Below are 18,694 nucleotides of genomic sequence, written 5' to 3' on the forward strand. Positions count from 1 at the left end.
AAGTACGGGCTTAAGTGTTTGAACAAGAAATGCACGGGTGTAACAACTCTGTTCAGGATTTGCACTCTGAGCTTCAGCAATACACTTCTGCCAGACAGAAGTCCGGACGTTTCTACAAACAATGAACAAATTATTCGGTGTAATATAAAGATAATATTTAACTGGCTGCATAGGCTTTTGCTCACTGGGAATGTATAGAAACTGGGGTGCCTCCAGTTAACTCCGTGCGCAGCTACGGTCCGTAAGACTACACCTCCTGTGCACGGGCGGTATCGCTGACCTCCATATGCGTGGCAAGTCCATGCTCCTGGGAAGCACCGCAGCTATTGAACGCGTGCAGCCAGGCGGTAAAATAAATGTACAGTAGAACCTGTCACACGGCAAGACAAGGATTGCAATTTGCAGCTTCTCGTGTCATTGGATGAAGACTGAGCGCTACAGCTGTGGCTATTTGGAGAGCTAAATATCCATTTCTGCCACTGCCATTTTATGTCCAGTGCTAGAAGCTCTCCAGAGCAGCAGGGTACATCTATTTGGCATACCTCTGCTATGCAGGCACTGTCGCTAGATAGAATTTTTTCACATCAACTGCTAAATCCTCAGTTATTTTCACTAATGCTAATGCAAACTGTACAGTTATATCTTTATCTACGTCAAGGAATAATTACTCAGTTACTGTTCCCTTTCTATGGCGAACACCTGCTGACTGTTTGCATCTACATTCCCACCGTTAATAAACTTTTCCACGTTTAAATTAGAGACGGTTGATTTTAACAGCTTTCTAAGCATGACCCCAAAGGGGTGAAAGCCACCCGGCAGCTCTTCAGTCTCACGTGCCAGAACCAAGATACCAAATGACTGTATCGCCTCCTCTATTTTTGCCCAAGTGTTAATTTTATAAAGAATGTTCTCTCCATGAATAGTCAACTAGTTTTTACAATGAAGCAGCTTCTACTCACAGATCAGTTTCTTCACTTTTAGCCTAATAAGATGATAGCCTGATTCTTGTGCTGTGCTATCTCTGCATAACATTTATTGATAATGAGTTTTTCTGCGGCCTGATGATGTACAATTTTTTCAAGGAAAATGTTATAGGAATAATAAAATACGCATTTCATGGTTTTCCCTTTTCTGTTAGTTCAGTGATAAAGTTCTCTGGTGCTATACCGTGTAGTTAATGCTGATATATATCAAGTGCTGCTGTGGAATTGCAGTCATTTTTAGCTGACATACTTTCATTCAATTGCCACGTTGCATCTAAGCCTTAAGAACTCATAAGTACATAAAAACATATTTATGTGGGTACGTACACAGAGGGAAGGTTCTTATGCCTCAGTTTTAATAACTAACAGTGAAAACGAGTATTTAATGGTTGGAGACAGGAGTTTTCTTCAGCCCTGAGGCCACCTAATTTGTGCCCTTGGCAACCAAAAGCACTATGATCATAGACTTCCAAAATAATTGATGTTCTCACAGGAAAATTAGCGTTGAACTTCAATATTGCAAAAATAAAACATTTTTGTCTCTTGTGAATTTGGAACTCTGAAAAATACATATTTTAGTATTTTAGACGGTTTTCCTGCCACTTCCTATGAATAAGTCACCATCTTGTGTTTTTACCTTCACTTGCTAAATCTCCTTCTCAAAGCCATGCACGCAGTTTGTCTTGTTCACGGAATTTGAAGGATACATTTTTTTAATTGAAATATATTGGATAATATTGCATTTATGCATATTACTTTAAGGAAAAAAAATTGAGAAGGAGGTTATTTAAGTTGGAAAAACATGACATCAGAGTCTTGGAAATGGCAAAACCAAGTTCAGATGCAAATACATGCAGTGGTTAGAAAGGGATGGATTACTATCAACAGGCTATAGCAGCAGTACTCCTCAAAACGCCAGATGTATATCAGCCCTTTTCTGACACGGTGTTTCATACAGACTGCAGGGCAAACAGGATTCCTGCGGGGACTCTGCGTTTCCATGTAGACAAAGGGGTTCTACTGCTAATTGCATGATCGCAGTTCCTCACTCGACCTCTGCCTCAGCTCATGCACCAAACTGCTGATGTTTAATTAGCTGGTGGTAAGTAACTTGCCCAGATTCAAGCAAGAGCTCTGTGACAGGTCACCGCATAAAAATCCAGCTTTATGCCTTACTGATACCTACACAAAGTTGCTTTAAAGACTCATTGATACCCCAGAAACAGTCTGGGATTTTCACATTCTGACATTTTCATGCCTTCACGCCTGTAACTAAGATCTTAAATGCAGATGTATGCAGGTAACCGAGAACATGCCATTATCAGCATCAAAATAAAAGCATTAAGTAGCAAAATTAATTGGGCACCATACATAACAAACATAAACTCCTTTTCCACATCAGCCAGCCACAAGGCAGCTTCACCCAAAGCCACATAGCCACTCAGCCCAGTGCTAAATCTGACTTGAGGGGAAGCAGTTCGTACAAAGCACGGTGCAGCATCACACTTCCGCAGCCACATAGCTTGCAACCCAAAACTCACCGAAGGCCAGAAAGCACGGGCACATACGTCTGCAAAATACTACGTAGATGTGTTCGTAGGTAGTATTGAAAGCCACAGATTCAGAAGAATGATCCTAGCGTGATTCACTAAAAACATGCAAAAGCTGTTTCCTAGACCAAACAGTGCAGTGCAAAAGGCAGCAGGAAAGCCAGGAATCCTTCAGAATCATCTGCTACTTGAAAGCTGTGACCTATATCGAGTAGCCAAAGACAAGACATTAGAAGACAGATCTTTACAGCAACAGGACATTATTAGGCGTAGTGGAGAAACCTGTGCTTGTTGCAATTACAACTTCAAAGCAGAATTTAACTCTCCCATCTGCGCTGTGGATCTCCTTTATATGTCTTGAACTTATTCCACTACATATATCTCCCAGTGCTGTCACATGCCATCTATCCAAGAGCGCTGTGCGCTGCTCACATGGGAGCCGCAGATGGGGCAAGGGGGAAAATTTTGCCCTAATGTGAAAAATTACAGAAAATATAATCTTGCACTTGTGAAAAGCTAATGCAAATGTTAATAATTAAGGGGATGCCCTTGATATCATTTTGCTATATCCTATCATTTTGCCCTTTCATCACATTTACCAGGTTTTTATGTCGGGCACCTTGTCAGGATACTAGAAAAGATGTTGCCCTGTTGTCTGACATGGACTTTGTCCTGGGAGCCACCATTTTCTTTTCTCCAAGTAACAGACTATATTAAAGTAGTTGCACCAAAGATTAGAAAGCCTGTTCACAAAATATTTGTAAAAATGTATCTGTCTTATGACCACAACAATCTTTTAAATGGATGACTGTAAAAGAAGCAATGTCCTCTCACTTGCTCAGGCCAGATTTACTTATGGAATAACATGTGACTTCAACACACACGGCAAATTCCCCCAACCAGACATTTTCCTGAGGGACTGGGGAGGGAAAGACATATATAAATATATATATACACACACACACGCTGCTGCATTTCTGAATTCTGATATGGCAAGCAAAGCAGAACAAAAATCATCTGTCAGTTCCACACAGCAGAGCCCAGTTCCCATATGCCACTCTTTCTCCAGAAGAGGATTACAGCTTTAATATGGTGAGTTCACATCATCTATTCCAAGCTCAGTGGGCAAAACGAAAAAAAAAATATCTGTCCATTATAATATGAAAGAGTTAACCCTGATCCATACACACAGTCCCAGAAATGGCCTTTATGTAGGGAAATTGTGTGGTGCCCAGGGGAAAGCAGGTTTTCTCAGGCTACTAAGCAACGGTAACTGCAACTGCAGCTGCTGCTGCAGCCTCTGGCCAAACTTCTGCTTGCTACAAACCCCGTGCCATGGTCTGACCAGGGGATCTGCACAGCACAGACCCACCGGCTCTCGGCCAATTCAATTCTTTCCCAAATTATTTCATCCTGCTTTTGCAAGGGGGTTTATTCAGTGATACAGCACAGGTCCCTGCGGTGTGCTTTCTGTTCCCATGGAAGCGGTGAAACCACAGCCGTTGCCTGTGTCCAACACTTACCAAAGCCTGGGAATGAAGGCAGACTTTGCTCCAGAGGGAAGAGAGCACCTGGATAAAGAGATGATGACCTGCAGTCACGTTTCAGACAGTGCAGCTCTGCCAACACACTAGGCTGTGCTGGAAAATAATTTCTACTCATGTTTCTAATAACTGTGGCAGCTGCTGTCTGCCTGACCAGTGCAAAGACAGGTGCCTTCTTCACCTAAAGAAGCTCCATCGATAATACTTCTTTAGGGGGACAAGGTTTTGTGTCAAGCTGAGCTCTTAAAAATCAGCTTGGAATCACCAGTGGCACCCACTAATGGCCAAGTTTTCTTTTTGTTGAAGGAAAAATATATCTCTCTTCTTAAAACCTTATTCCAGATGAGTCAGAAGAGGCCTATACTCCAGATCTATGAATTCTATCTTTTACTTCCCAAAGTTCTTTAAATTGAACTCAGTTGGTTTTGCTGAAGCAAAGCGTAAACAGTTTTATGCTTCATGTTAACGTGTTTCCATGACACTTTGCTGTTAGAGAGATTGCTTGAAGGTGGGTAAAAAAAAGCTGCCAGCAGATCCTGTACACATGACTATCCTGCACAGATAACAGGCGTTCACAAGCCATGCATCACCACTTTCTTTTAAGACCACCTTGATTGAAATCTGTTTTCTGAATGTTTTACCACCAACACATTTTCCTTTAGGAGATCCTATAGATGAGATACTCTTTTACACAAAAGCTGTTTCATACTGTTCTATCAACATTAGGGGAATTTAATAGGGATAGAAATGTATGTTATACCCAGACAAAGGCTGCTTATACTTCTAAAGCAATCCAATCAAGAGCTGAATGCAACAGCACTGGGGGGACTTGTGTGCTTCCAGGTGTTAATATATAGATGAACCCCTCAGTCCAAAAGCCATATGATTACACTCAGCAAGGGATTTCCCCCTTTTTCCACCAATATTCCTGTGCTTGAAAGACGACACACAGAACTTAAAAGTCAGTCTTGAGAAGCAGAGAGGAAATATTCTCACTCCATTATGTTAGTCCAGGCCATACGGTCCAAGTGACCGCAGCCCTCTCTGGATATTGCAAGATGAAGATACAGAGCTTCTGCACAGGGTCCTCGAGGTGCTGCCCCCTGAGGCTCGGCCAGGGAAGGCGGAGGCTAGGAACGCGCTGCTGCAGCGCGGCGCGGATGCAGTGATGGAGCGGCGCCTTAGCCGTACCGTGGTCACTTAGTCTTGAGAAAGCGGTTGCTACAGCAGAATCTCAACAGAGAACAGTGAAAGCCCAGAGAGAAGGGTGGGAAATGCACCCTAGCCACGTCCAGATTTGTCCATCAGTAGCACCTTTAGACTAGTGCGAGGCAGACCTGCCGCATTCTGGGGCCCAGGCATCGATGATCCTTTTCCTCCTCTATTTGACTTAGATAAAGGGCAGAAGCTCTTGTCAAGGTCTGTCACTGGCAAAAAAGTAATTGCTTCACTTCAGCTAAACCCTGTACAACCCCTCTCCTAACTCTCTCTATCAGTACATTCACAAAATAGAAATAAACCCAGAGAATTAGCACAAGTCTTCCTGCCCTTACAGCACTCACATAGCTTGCATTGCACCCTTCCCACCAGACACTTTTTTATAGCAAGAACTAGTAGAACAGGGACTGGTTACTGGTTACCCTGTGTTTTACTGTACCTCACTGTCACACCTGCACTCTTAATTGGCCTTTAGGCAGGACAAAAATAAAACATGCCAGTTTCTGGTTACATCACGATGTGAGTTTCTTCGTTCATTTTCCCAGAGAAGCACCCTAACGGCCCTGCTCTTCCAGAACGAAGCAGTCATGTGTGAAACAGGCAGACAAAGCATTCTAGAGTAATTTTTAATGGTGTGCGCTAATTATTTTCAAGCCAGATTCACGAGCTCTGAACAAGCAAGGCTGATACAGTCAATGCAACTCGAAGTGGCCATCGCTCATTAATCGCTCTGCCCAAGAGTAGTCACATATTTGGCAGCAGCAAAGTCTTGCCACAGCTCCTCAACTCTTGCTGTTTTATTTGGAATAACCCAGCAGCAAGGTTAACAAAAAGCGACTGGTTTTTTTACACAAAGGCTAGACCGCTGATGGGTCAGAACCACACTACCAGACACCCCCACACCACCCAAAATCATTTCCAGGAATTTGGTGCTGATAGTCAGGCACAAACATCCTCTGCTCCCAGAAACCCTCCCAGCCACCTCTGGTGCCTGCAGCCCTCCGACCTCCCTTTCACAGGGGTACCCATGAGTCGCCCATACCTGAGTCAGCACAAACCCTGGAAATCCTTCCTAAGAGGGTTAGGAGAACACTCCGCGTTGGTATGGCAAGACTCGCAACCTGTTGCAGCTCTGAAAAGTCTTTTTTTCAATGATTTGGAGTGAGAATAGATTTGCCTTCCACACCTGCCTGCAGGCACTTGAGTACGTTTATTGCTTTTGCCCTCCTATGGAACTTCTTTGCTGGTCTGCTCAGTGCAGGGCACGGATGGGCACATCCTCTGTGGGTAAAGGAAGAAAAGAAAAGGGTAGAAAAGAAGAAGGGGCTGGTGAGAATCTTCCCTTCCATTGCCAGAGCACACCGGCTACAGCAGCCAAAATACTAGCGACCGTCTGAACGATATCAGCAGGTTATTTTCCATGTTTCCCCCCAAAAAGGAGGGACAGGAAATAAACGATGACTGCTTGAGTCACGCTTCCCTCCTTGAACATTAAAGCTGAACGCCACCATGCAGGGATAAGCTTAGAGGCGCAGGGCACCCTTTGCAGGTGTTATTCATGTGCTATGAAAGAATGCGATCGCTACCGCGTCCAGAGAGCTCCTGCGGGCCTCACCCGGGCGCCTCTCTGCCACCGAGAGGAGCTCGCCGGAGAGAAGGCTGCAAACTTTGATCCCTAAACAGGATCTCAAAATAACCCCTTTCACCATGGAAACAGTTGTTCAGGTGAATTCTCTGTAGGACGGTAGCAGGGACCGCACCAGACGCTCCACACAGAAGTCGCAGCCTCAGGCGTTGCGCATGGGGTCGGTCGGAGGGCCCCGCCTCGCTCGGCCCCCGTCACACCAGCCGCCCTGACTGGTGCCGGGGTGCGGTGCCACCTCAGTAAGCGCGCACCTGCAGGAGAACCCGGGCCGTAGGGGAGGGCTCTTCCCAGGGCCGCCCCGCCGCACAGGGAGGTCTGCCGGAGAGAGGAGGAAAGCCCCGGGCTCCCCCTGCGCACCCCCAGGCCCGCACCGCGGGGTCCCGCCGGGGCCCCTCAGCCCGGGGCCCGCACGCTGACAGAGCCGCCGCGGCCGGGGCGGGCTCCCCTTCGCCCCCCGCCCCCCGGTTGCTCCCGCCCCCGGCGCGGCGCCGCCACGAAGGGGTTAAGGCGTCCGGTCCCGGGGCCGGGCCCCTTCCCCCGCCGAACGGCAGCCGCCTGACGTCAGCGCCGCGCGCGGCGGCGGGCTCGGGGCTGCTCGGGGCGGGGGGGGGGGGGGGCTCGGAGGAGGAGGAGGAGGAGGAGGAGGAGAGAGCGCGGCCGGGGAGCGCGGCGCCGCCGGGCCGCCGCCCGCAGCCCCCGCCAGCATGTCCGCGAAGGAGCGGCCGAAGGGCAAAGTCACCAAGGACAGCGTCACCCTCCTGCCCTGCTTCTACTTCGTGGAGGTGAGTGGCCGCCCTCGCCCCGGGGGGCGCCGGGGGTCGGGGGGGGGGGGCCGGGAACGCCGCCGCTCCCCCCCCAGCGGGGAAGGGGGCTCGCCTCGCCTCAGCACCGGGTCCGCACCGCCCGATGCAAAACCCCCTCCGTGCTGCTGTGCCTCACCCAAAGCGGCACCTCCAACCCCCGCCCCGCGGGGAGCACCTCCATCAACCTCTTCTTTGCAGTCAGGCTTGTCAAGGGGGAGTTATTCCTTAAGAATTGCTCGGGAAAAAATGTGAAGGGTTGCTCAGCTAAAGCGTGCTATGTGCACAGGCACCTCAGGGGAGGAAGACATGTTTCAAGAAGGGCTGGCTCCCAGGCAAACGCCGCTCGCGTTGCTTTGCTAGAATAAATAAAAAAAAAAAGACATTTTTAAGGGAACGGTTAGGAAACCAGAAATGTTCTCAGAACGGTAACCGGCGGTATGTTTTTATGGACCCCTGGATTACGCGCTTCCTCTAACAGAGCTAAAAATGCCTGTTTTGAAAATGGAATTAGGTTCTCGGCACATCTTGTAAGAGCAAAACCTGCTATGGCTGCTCAGCCGGTGGCAGGTGGGGTTGCAGAGGCACCAGCCGCTTGGCGTGTCGCTCGGAGGCACGCAGCCCCCTGGAAGCTCAGTCACCTGGGTACTTCGGTAAGATCAGGAGTAGACACGGCTTAAGCCGAAGGAAGTTGGTGTGATGTGAATTTGTTCGGTGGCACTGCAGTAAGAGGGAGGTGAAAACGTTTTATGGGCTGAGCAAAGCGTTCCGGGTTTCACTCGCAGGGAAGTGACTGAGGCTCTTTGAGGCACCGTGTAACTTACCTCAAAGAGAGACAGTGAAAATAACGTGATGAATTTAATGGTAAAATACGGTGTAAGTTAACTGGTACGCTAAATAAAAGCATGAAAAGATCTACAATATTAATATAGAAAATATTAAATATTGGGTGAGATAGACAACAAAAATTATTTTCTTTCAGGTGCACCTGAAGGGCTTTGGAGGCTCTCTGGGAGGTGGCAGGGGAGGGATTTTAGGTAACAGCGGGGTGTCTCTGTCCCCTGCGCTCCCTAAGCACCGGGGCATGGACAGGAGCTAACCCGAAGTAGCTGCACCAGCTGGGAAGCTTTGCAGAGGCTGGTTATACGGAAGCACCAGGCACATCCTGTCGGTGTAATTAGGCCTGCTCAAGAAAAGCCCTTTGATGGAAGGCGCTTGCTGTGCCATATATCTTAGGTTAGCTTTGCATACGAGGGCGAGGTCAAGCCTGGAGAAGCCCCTAAAAAAAAGGTGGGGGCTTCCTCACTCCCCATGCTATCTTTGTTGCTTCGGGAATCCGAACAGGAGGGGAGATTGCTGGACCTCACCTTGGGTGTGACTAACGCAGGGGACGATGGAGAGATCCTGCAAGACGCGACAGGACTGTGCTGGTTGGTGGGCCGTGCTCTGGCCTGCAGCAAGAGGGGATGAAATGGGATGAAATACAGAGCAGCAGCACAAAACGTGCTCCAAAGAGTTGCCTTATAGAATGTTAATTGCGCATTTGTAGTTCCCCTGGAAGCACCCTGTAGCTGTTATGAGGAATAAGGCAAAGGATTCTGCGAGCAATGAGGAACTTAGGCTGAGCTCTGTGTATGGTTCTCACGTGGAGCAGGCGAGCTCTCCACTCTGGTGTGGACTCTTAAGACCTTCAGCGAGTCATTTACAGCTAGATCTAAAATGAGGTGCAGATCTCTTCCAACATGCAGCTGCTCTGAGAGGGAGTCAGAGTCCTCGCTTAACAGAATGGTCTCCTCATGAACTTTTAGGACTTCTATGTTATTTAGTCACAGGAGCAGAGTCTAGAGCCTACATGAGCCCTTCTCCGCCAGGATAGAGTTCTAATTCTTGAGCTGCAGACTTATGGCCCCTCTTGAACCGATGAACGTGTAGGTATTCGGTACAGGTAAAAGCAACATCAAGAGAAGAAACTGACTGCAACAGACCTAAGTCTAACAACTCCTTGGTTGAGTTATCAGCCCTCTCCCATTACACAGCAGGAGGGTTTGAAACCATTTCCCACATTAAGTTGAGTACTCAAACCACTGGAGTGAAAGGGTGACAGCGATTCGTATGACGTTTAGAAAGAAACACGTAGGTTGTGTTACTTGTGTACAACCCCGCCCCCCCTCCCTACGCTTACCCACACACACGCTAATTCTAATCGGACTAATGAGAATGACTTTCTAGAGCTTTGTAGCACAGGCAGATGCCAGCACTTCAACAGCATCAGAAAAAGGAGACGATGGCTTAGATTCTTCCGTTGATTGGCTGAAGGAGAAGCAAAGGTTGAGTCGTACCTCATAAGGAGGGATTTAATCAAAGATAATTTAACTGCAGTGAGACATTCGCAGGTGTAAGGGATAGAGGAGTCACCCAGTGTGGTTGACTGGCATTACTGTCACATGGATTTCCTTTGTAAGCAGGAGGTAAGTTCCTCGTGCGATCCAACAGCTGCCAACTACTTAAAAAAAAACTTGCCCAATTTAATTAAAGCTCTCTGAATTTTAAAGCTTTTACTTTCATGAACGGTGGTTGAACAGATTATGGGAAATAGGCTTTTTCAGCCTCCCTCCTCTGAACGCTGTCAGTTATGGTTTTTTTCCTTCTGCCACTCATTCACTTTAATTTTCCCTGTCCCATTCATAGCAGACATTCCTCCCCACCCTGAACTGCAACAAAAAAACCACAGCACATTAAGTTTGCACCTTCAAACAAGAAAATTAGGGTATGCTGTCATCCACTTTGCATCAAGACCTAGGAGGTCTAAGCCAAAGGAAGAGTATATTGTTTAGAAAATACATTTCAAAAAAATACTGTTTGTTTTTTTTTTTCTCTCAAACACTAGACAAAAGAAAAGACATGGAAAAAAGGATGTTGGGTCAAGGAGGAGGTCAAAATTCCAAAGCAGTAGGAAAGGGATGTGTTTGTGCTATACAGATGAAATATATTATACAGTTAAAGAGTGAAAAAATATCCATAATAACTAATATAATTCAAGCATGCAGAACAAGTAAAGGCAGATTCTCTGCTTCAGAAGGACCTTATCTTTAGAAATAGCAGCAAACAAATATGGTTCTGACACTGAGGGGTTTCTGCTATTAAGATCCTTAAGGATGTGTTACAAATGAGACTAACTCGTGCAAACAAATGTGTTTGGTGGCAGCAACTTTCAGGATTGGATAAAATAGGATTACACAGAATGAATGCAGGCCAACTGATGGTTGACTTCCAAAGAAATACTCTGGTTTTGGTTTTGGTTTAATTTAAGAATTAAGTCAAACTAGCAGATTTTACCAGCAGCAGAGCTAAGACATAAAAACAATAGGCTCCTCGTAAATCACTAGGGCTTTTCTTCATTTACACTGGAGAAGCAAAAGGAGGATCAGGCCAGAGCTTTGGAAGACACAGAAACGAAAAGGAAATAAGATGAAGAGGTGGAGCTTCTGAAAAATACAGATGGGTCATTCTCTAAGATCATCAGAGGCAAACAAATGAGCATTATGAAAGAAATCTTAACACATTTTCAGTTACATATATTCAAGCTTCATGATTCATAAAATAAATTGATGATTTATCCTATATATCATTAGACTGTTTTAGAGGTTATTTTAAAACATTGGCCTGTTTTATCCCTAATTATGCTTGTGGAATTTTAGGGTTCTGTAGACTGTATGGGTTATCGGAGCTTCATTTGCATAGCTGAGAAAGATGAAACTTGTCATGAAAATTCATAGCCCTGCTGGTCTAGTGGGAATTCATTTTCATGGTAAAAAGTCTACATCCCTCTGCGAGATATTGAAAATAGGTATTCCTGGAATAAGTGTTGCTTTTTGTTCACTGACTTTTCAGCATATTCAGAGTCTATTTGACGGTTGGACTTGATGATCCTAGAGGCCTTTTCCAACCTTAATGATTCTATGATTCTATTCTGTATTATAAGTATATTTACTTAGAGAGAAATATGTATGTCTCGCATTTTAATATGAATCTGGAAAACTTCCAGGGTTATGTAGGTTCTGTTCCTGGCAGAATGGTCACTTTTTGGAGGCAGGACAGACAGATACATTTCTTCTTGGTGAAGGAAAAAGGCTCTCTTCACCCTTCCTATCCCACTTCAGAAACTCCCGGTTTAAATCCTGGTTTCACAGAAGTCACTGTGAATTTTGCTTTTGGCTTCAGTGGCACTGTTGCTTCATCCAGTGCCACGGATGTGGGAATGCAAAAGGCCAAGGTGGTGTCAATCTGAGTGACTTGGCGCACTAATTCTCCAGCTGAATTGTGTTGCTGTAGCACTGCCTTCATCTGTTGGCTGCTTAACTTCCAGGGACTAAAATCAGAGACATTTCAGGCAATGTCCCTTGTACAGTTAAATTTTTTCCTTACATTGTCTTCCAGACTCTTGTGTATGATGCATGCATACGGATACAGGTAGCTTCTTTTTCTACCTTTCCCAAAGCACAGCCAGGAGTTAATCACACCAGGACTGTTTGGAAACACTTCTTTCAGTACTGGAAGACTACTTATTTTTCTTGTTCCCCAAAGGACCTGGAATTCTCACCAGTAGAAAGCACAAAGATCTGTTACCATTGTAGGAGTCCAGGCTGCAAAATGCAGAAGGTGATCAGCTTCCTTTGAAATAAGTGCATGTAGAGACCGTGTCTCAGCACCAGATACTTCCTTTTGTTTCTAACATACACTGACAGAGCTAGGTTTGAAATGTCAAACGTTCGTACACATCGCTTGGTAGCTCAGTGCTACCTCTCAGTCACCTCAGGAATTTTTTTCAGATGTTCAGCCATGCATGACCCACATTTAAATAATGCACTTTGTCACCTGCAAGTGATAGGTGTGATGGCAAGAAATGCAAAAACCCATGGAGTGCAGTGATTAGAATGAGAGTAGAGGGAGAGCAGGCTATGGGGCTAAGCCTTCCTTCCTCAGAACAGGGTGTTTGGATCTAGTGTAAGAGTTAAACTATACTGCTGTGTCTTGGAGGCACAGTGTAGCCACATTTCTCCCTAGACAGGTTTTCTGTTATGCTTAATTTAGCCTTGGGGGGGCGGGGAACCCAACAAAAAAATCCCAACTGTAGAAGATGAAATTACCCCCATACCGTGGAAGCAGCATACTTTCCAAATATATTGCTTTTCCTCTCAAAAGAGTCAACCATGTGTGAGGGGAGGGGAAGAAGTAGTACACTTCCCAGACTGCTCATTGAGCTGACCTTGTCTTGTGGCTGACTCACCAAGGATAGATGTCAGATTTGATTAGAACCGTGCATTAGAGACTAGCGTCCCCAAAATATTAAGGGGCTACCTGAGCCTTGAGGAGCCTGCTACGCATTCAGAGCAGCTAGGTAACTCATTGGCCAAGTCATCAACGTTACGTCCTCCGCATCGCTTCTGTGCTTATAGAAGAGTCGTACGGGCCGCACACTACTAGCCTTTAGCAGGTGAGCGGAAAAAGGGAGCAAAAAGGGAGGTGTCAGGCCTGTGCCAAGGCTGTCCTGGGATGAAGAAAAGGAAATGCCACACGTTAGATCTCCCTCTGTGTTCGGCTACTTGCTTGGCAAGTGTAGAGTTTGAGTAGTTCATCGTGAAGGAAGGCCCTGCACCATCCTCCTGACCTAACACCCCAATAGTAAAAGGAGGCCTGAATACGTTAGAAAGTAAAGGAGATTCATTTTTCCAAAAATTTATAGCCCACCTCTGTGATTTTCTTCTGTAATTGTTAAAAATCTGTTGCTCTGCAGCCAAAATCAATCAGCAGCCTGTTGGGGAACCTTACGTACGCAGGAGCTGAGCTGATACAAACATCGCATCTTGACTGATGGTCTTGTCGCCTAAAAGCCCGGTTTGTACGAAGGGAGTTCAGAAGTGACAAAACAGCACGGGACTAAGCCACTGGAGAAGGGTTGGCAGCCACAGAATGGTTTTCCAGTGTGTTTGAGAGAGTAGAATAAATTGTAGTATAGTGCAGGGATTGGCGGCTTTGTCCCTGGGAGACGGGGGTTTTGAGGAAACTTCTAGCTGAAGTTTGGCAACGCTCTGACCCGAAAAAACCTGCCTTTTTTGGATGTGTTGCTGTTCTTGATTTACCATAACCTTGCAGAAGGAGCATAAAAGAAGTTTTATAATCGACAGGACGTGCAATATCCTAAATCTCATTGTTTGTATTTATTCATTGATTATAACTAATCATTGATTTAATTAATCATCATAATTAGCTGTAATCATAATTATGAATAGTCATTTACGTTTGAAGTCACACTGAAAAGAAGTGCATTAATTGTATTTTTTGTGTTGTAGAATTTCTGCCTAAGGATTTGCTTCCTATTTCAGCACATACACTTAATTAAATAGAAATATTTTTTGAGTATTTTTAGGTTACTCCTGCCTGAGAATATTTTTGTTAAACAATTTTTATTTTGGTGGTTTCTCTCTGTGTAATTGCTGCTTCACATATATTTATCAAAAAAAAAAAAAAAGCACTTTTAGGATTACCATGCATTCAGCATGACTTTGAGATTTCTGAACTAAATAGGAATTTTATCACTGATGTATCAGCTCTATTTTTGGTCTTACACATATTGAGAGGTTTTCTATTAAGATTTGGCAAAAGATCAAGAGGTTTGAGGAGCTGCACGAAGATATCTGTTGTACTTCTAAAGCTAGACTCTAATTGACAGTCACCGAACAATTAAATTAAAGTCTAAAGTCAATGCTGGAAATAAGGATAACTTAATTTTTCAAAATGGTAATAATAATAGATTTCAGCGACACCTGGGATTTGAAATTAAACTGTGAGTTGAAATTAAATCCAGTAGTGTTAAATCTAGGAGAAGAAAGACCATTGTATCACATCTCTGCAATTAGTTTCAACAAAACTTAGACAGTGGTGAGGTAAAAATCCTTTAAAGACTGTTTCCTTACAGCTTTGGGCCAGATGAAACCTACATCCGAAAAAGGGACAGGGCGCAGCAGAAACTCGAGTTCAGAGAGAAAAGCAAAAAGCCATTATATAGATGCAAATCTTAGACTTCTGAAAAGCCTGAGTGCCTTCTCTTATCAGCCTGAGGCATCTGAGAATTAAGTTTAGAACATTAAAAAAAAAAAAAAAATCTACAACCCTGACTTTTAGGTCAAGCCAGTCCCCTGCTCTGCAGCCATCCTGTGCTTAGTACTGTCTCCCAAAAGTCCTCACGACAGCTCAGTTTGCAATGCATTTCAGCAGGTGCTTGGTCTTAATCCCAGCCCTGCCCAGCAGTTGCACGGAGGGTGAAGGTACCGCACTGGTGTACCTAAGCAGGAGCCAGGGGTTCTCAAAAACGAGAGAAAATGGCAGAATTTGGGCTGATACCGTTTCTTCTTCCTGGCCTGTTTCTGGAAGGCGTTCAGTCATAGTCATGACCTCAGTGTTCATTCCTGTCAGGATAAGAGAGACCTGTCCTCCGTCCATTCTCTCCTCCTGCCTTTTGTGAGTCTCACAGCCAAGTGCAACAGGACAACAGCCAGGGCGGCCGAGCGCTGCAGTCGCTGTTAGTAGCTGGCTAAGAATAGGGATACCTTGTCTCCTCCAGCCCACCACAGCCCTCTTTTTTGTCTCATCCATCTGTTGTGCCTTGTCATTTAGACCATGAATTTTTTGGCACAAGCACTGGTATTTATGATACATTTTAATAGAATCTTCCACAATGCCACAGCCTTGCAGTGCGAGCACAACAGAGTTATTAAGTAGGCGCCCTTCTCCCAAGTACTTGGCTGGTACTTTTGCCGTGAGGAGAAACCGATGGCATTTGTTAGCTATCTCTTTGAGGCAATCCTGTTTGTTTGCTTGATTGCTTACAAAGATTCCCTGATTCTCAGAAAATAAGCGATACACCAGGAGGCAGCTCCTGTGCTCAGGAGCTCTTTACTTGCTGTGGAAGGGTTGCAGAATGACCTATGGGTCTAAGAATTTCCTGACCATCCAAGTCTAAAAATTATTTACAACGCATAAAAGATCCAAATAGCGTATCAGGCATCCCTTAACCCTTTTGACAGGTGGGCTAGTCATACTACCTTTATTCTGCATCTGACTAATCATGACTTGACTTCCTCTGAAAGCTCCGTACGTATTGCTTCTCTCTTTTCTGCCTATCTTTTATACAGGCAGGTAAAACTGATCAATTCCACAGCCTTTGTATTTGCATCCAGTCTCAGAGAAAAATGCTCAAGTCATTCCAGCCAGCACACTGAGCAGTGACTTCAGTATTCAGCTATAATTACAAGAGAGGCATTTCATTTTTTCCCCCTACTTAGCCTGACTGAAATATAGCCCAGGCTGATCACTTTTGTAACCCATATTTGAAGGCTGTCTGCTGGTACGCAGCACGGCAGCCCAGTACGACACCACAGGATCTGTATATGAGCTCACGATAAGAGATAACACCTCTAGTGCATTTTAAGCAAAGCAAAGAGGGGTCACATAACTGCAGCCTGCAAAACAGGTTCAGACATTGGACTGTATGATGCTCCGTGGCTGCACTCTCGCAAAGCCCATGGATTTTAAGATTATGTTCTCCTGAAGATAAATACGGACTCTTTGCTTAGTTAAGTGCTGGCAAATAGAAGAGTTAGACGTATAACTAACAGTGTACAGTTTTAGAAGAAGGCAATTTATAGAAGCTGCTGATTCCCAGAGAGTTTTGAATTATGTGTGTATCCAGTTGCGTATTCTTTCAAGGTAAGAGAGAAACTGGGGGGGGAAGGTGTGCTTATTTGTTGCCTTTCTTTTAGTTTCAGCCTCACTGTCTCCATGGTATCATTTAAGAAACCATCAATATCTGATTGCTGCTGACTTGCCTGTAACGCTTGCAGAGAGAATGTGGTTTTAGTGAAGCTTTGATTATGTAGAAATTCTCCAAAGGGGAGGGAGCACCTTGAATTAGAAATTTAGGGCTCTGCAGAGACCCTGTGGAATAGCAAAGTTAAAGGTCCTACGTTTTAACTCAAGAGCAAGCCGTTCAGTATTTCCTTCAGAACAACAGGTTGTGTGCCTGATGGAAGGCCGGCGACAAAAGTCCGTGCCCCAGATGCTGAGCTATCCGAAGGACAATCTTGTGCTCTCTAGGGTTCCATCCATTCCAATATGATTTCCCTGCTAAGGCTTGGCCTTCCACTGCCCTCTTTGCAAGACCTCTGCTGTCACACCAGACCTGTATTCCTGCATTACACAGGGTGCAATGTGGAAGAGTTAACAGGTGGAAGAAACCAGATGGGACATCTGCTAATACTGGAGACCTCAAGGCTATAAACAACTCACCCAACGGTCAGATAAAGAAATGCAGGACTGCAGCTGGTGAAACCGATTTCACGGGTAACAAAGAGCACAAAGAACAAGCACCCAACATATGTAATCCATGCCACATACAGTAAATTGGGATGTAAAGTGAAAAGACAGACCAAAAGAGAAAAAGCAAGGTGGAAAAGCGCATTAGCAAACCTAAAAATGAACCCAAGTGGTTCCTAGAGTGAGGAAGAATCACAATCAATATCATACTGCTGACAAAGGCTTTGGGATGCACTACGCTAGAGTCATAAATAGCTCATTTTATACAGAATGACTACTTATTAATACTAAATATAGATACAAAAATCATGCAGAATTGTACCATACAAAGATATGTGAAAGTAAAACAAATCAGGCATAGCCTAATTTCTAAGGTCTTAAAAAAAACGCTGTTACAATTAAACCAAATAAAAACGAAGCTCCAGGCAGGTCAAGACAAGTACAGGCAAATCATGTTTAACAGGTCCCAGTCATGAGTCCTTGCAAACTCAGTGCAAAATCTGTGGCTTGTTAGTAGCAATGGCAATACTGTATTCAGTGGGCTACAGCTCTACAGGTTCCTCTTTTCATGCATTTGAAGCCATGGAAAACTAATCATAGGGAAGTTTAATAGAAGCGTTTCCATCTACCTGGGGGCGCCCCAGCAAGTTTGGGCCTGGTGGTTAAGGGGTAGGCAACCTGTGGGCTTGGGGCAGGACCAGCATGGGTCCATGCATAGGCTGTATCTCATGGCCAGTAACAAATTGTGCTGGCAGTGTGGGTCCTGGATAGTCTTAATCCTCACAAGTAAACCAGGAGCACCCCAAAACGGCCCCAGGAGCAATCACAGCATGTCCCACAGAGAGGAGTGATGGGCAACCTCAAGAACTGTTATCTCCCACCTCTGAACTCCTCTCACGGCCACTTCTTTCAGTTCTCTGCAATGTGTGATAGATGTCTTGTGGCTCTTGGCCAGAAGGGAGAGTTGTTACATATCCCATCAGTTCAGAGAAGTTATTGTGCTACCACATGCCCTTCTGGCTCGTCCTGTGCTTTGTAACATACAGGAGGTTTTCACCTTTTATATTTCTCCTTACAAGATCTTTAGGTACTTACACCCTTGTTGAGCTCTTGGGAATAGAGATTGTCTTTTCTCGTGCTTGGACAATTCCTAGCTCAATACAGCAAAATCTTTTTAAGTATTAATAACATTAATTATTATTAATAGCAAAGTCCTGCAGCTTAATAAAGGCTCTTAACATACAGTTTAAGAAAATAACAGGAGGAAAAAGACAAAATCTTTTTTTAAAAAAATAAATAAATGCCAAATCAAACCTTTTCAGCAGTTATGCTGATTATGGTCCTGACTTTAAGACTCTAAGGCAAAGAGAGTTTCACTGCTTGGGTCAAACTCTACATTTACAGGTCTAAATTACAAGCTAAACAGGGATCTTTCTCCATTAGCCAGCCAAGGAAGCAAGAGTATAAAGACTTATTAGTCAAGATATGTGAGCTGAGGTTGGGGGTTTTATTATTCTAATTAGGAACCGGAAAATTCCTATTCCATTATGTAATTAAAACAATACACATTCCACCATCTAAT

General features: G+C 44.8%; 2 protein-coding genes across 2 annotated transcripts in view; one reads left to right on the forward strand and one right to left on the reverse strand.

Moving 5' to 3' along the window:
• PLPPR5 (phospholipid phosphatase related 5) overlaps positions 1–18,694 on the reverse strand; it is a 283,981-nt gene that overhangs the window by 150,499 nt on the left and 114,788 nt on the right. Inside the window, exon 10 of the mRNA XM_064455578.1 lies at positions 6,338–6,576. The gene's annotated coding sequence lies outside the window, so the exon portion shown is untranslated. The remainder of the gene's footprint in view (positions 1–6,337; positions 6,577–18,694) is intronic.
• The window catches only part of PLPPR4 (phospholipid phosphatase related 4), a 33,638-nt gene continuing 22,194 nt past the window's right edge, over positions 7,251–18,694 (forward strand). Inside the window, exon 1 of the mRNA XM_064455570.1 lies at positions 7,251–7,722. Coding sequence (XP_064311640.1) covers positions 7,645–7,722 — 78 coding nt within the window. The 5' untranslated portion in view covers positions 7,251–7,644. The remainder of the gene's footprint in view (positions 7,723–18,694) is intronic.

Source organism: Phalacrocorax carbo, chromosome 6 (assembly GCF_963921805.1).
Source record: "Phalacrocorax carbo chromosome 6, bPhaCar2.1, whole genome shotgun sequence".
NCBI lineage: Eukaryota > Metazoa > Chordata > Aves > Suliformes > Phalacrocoracidae > Phalacrocorax > Phalacrocorax carbo.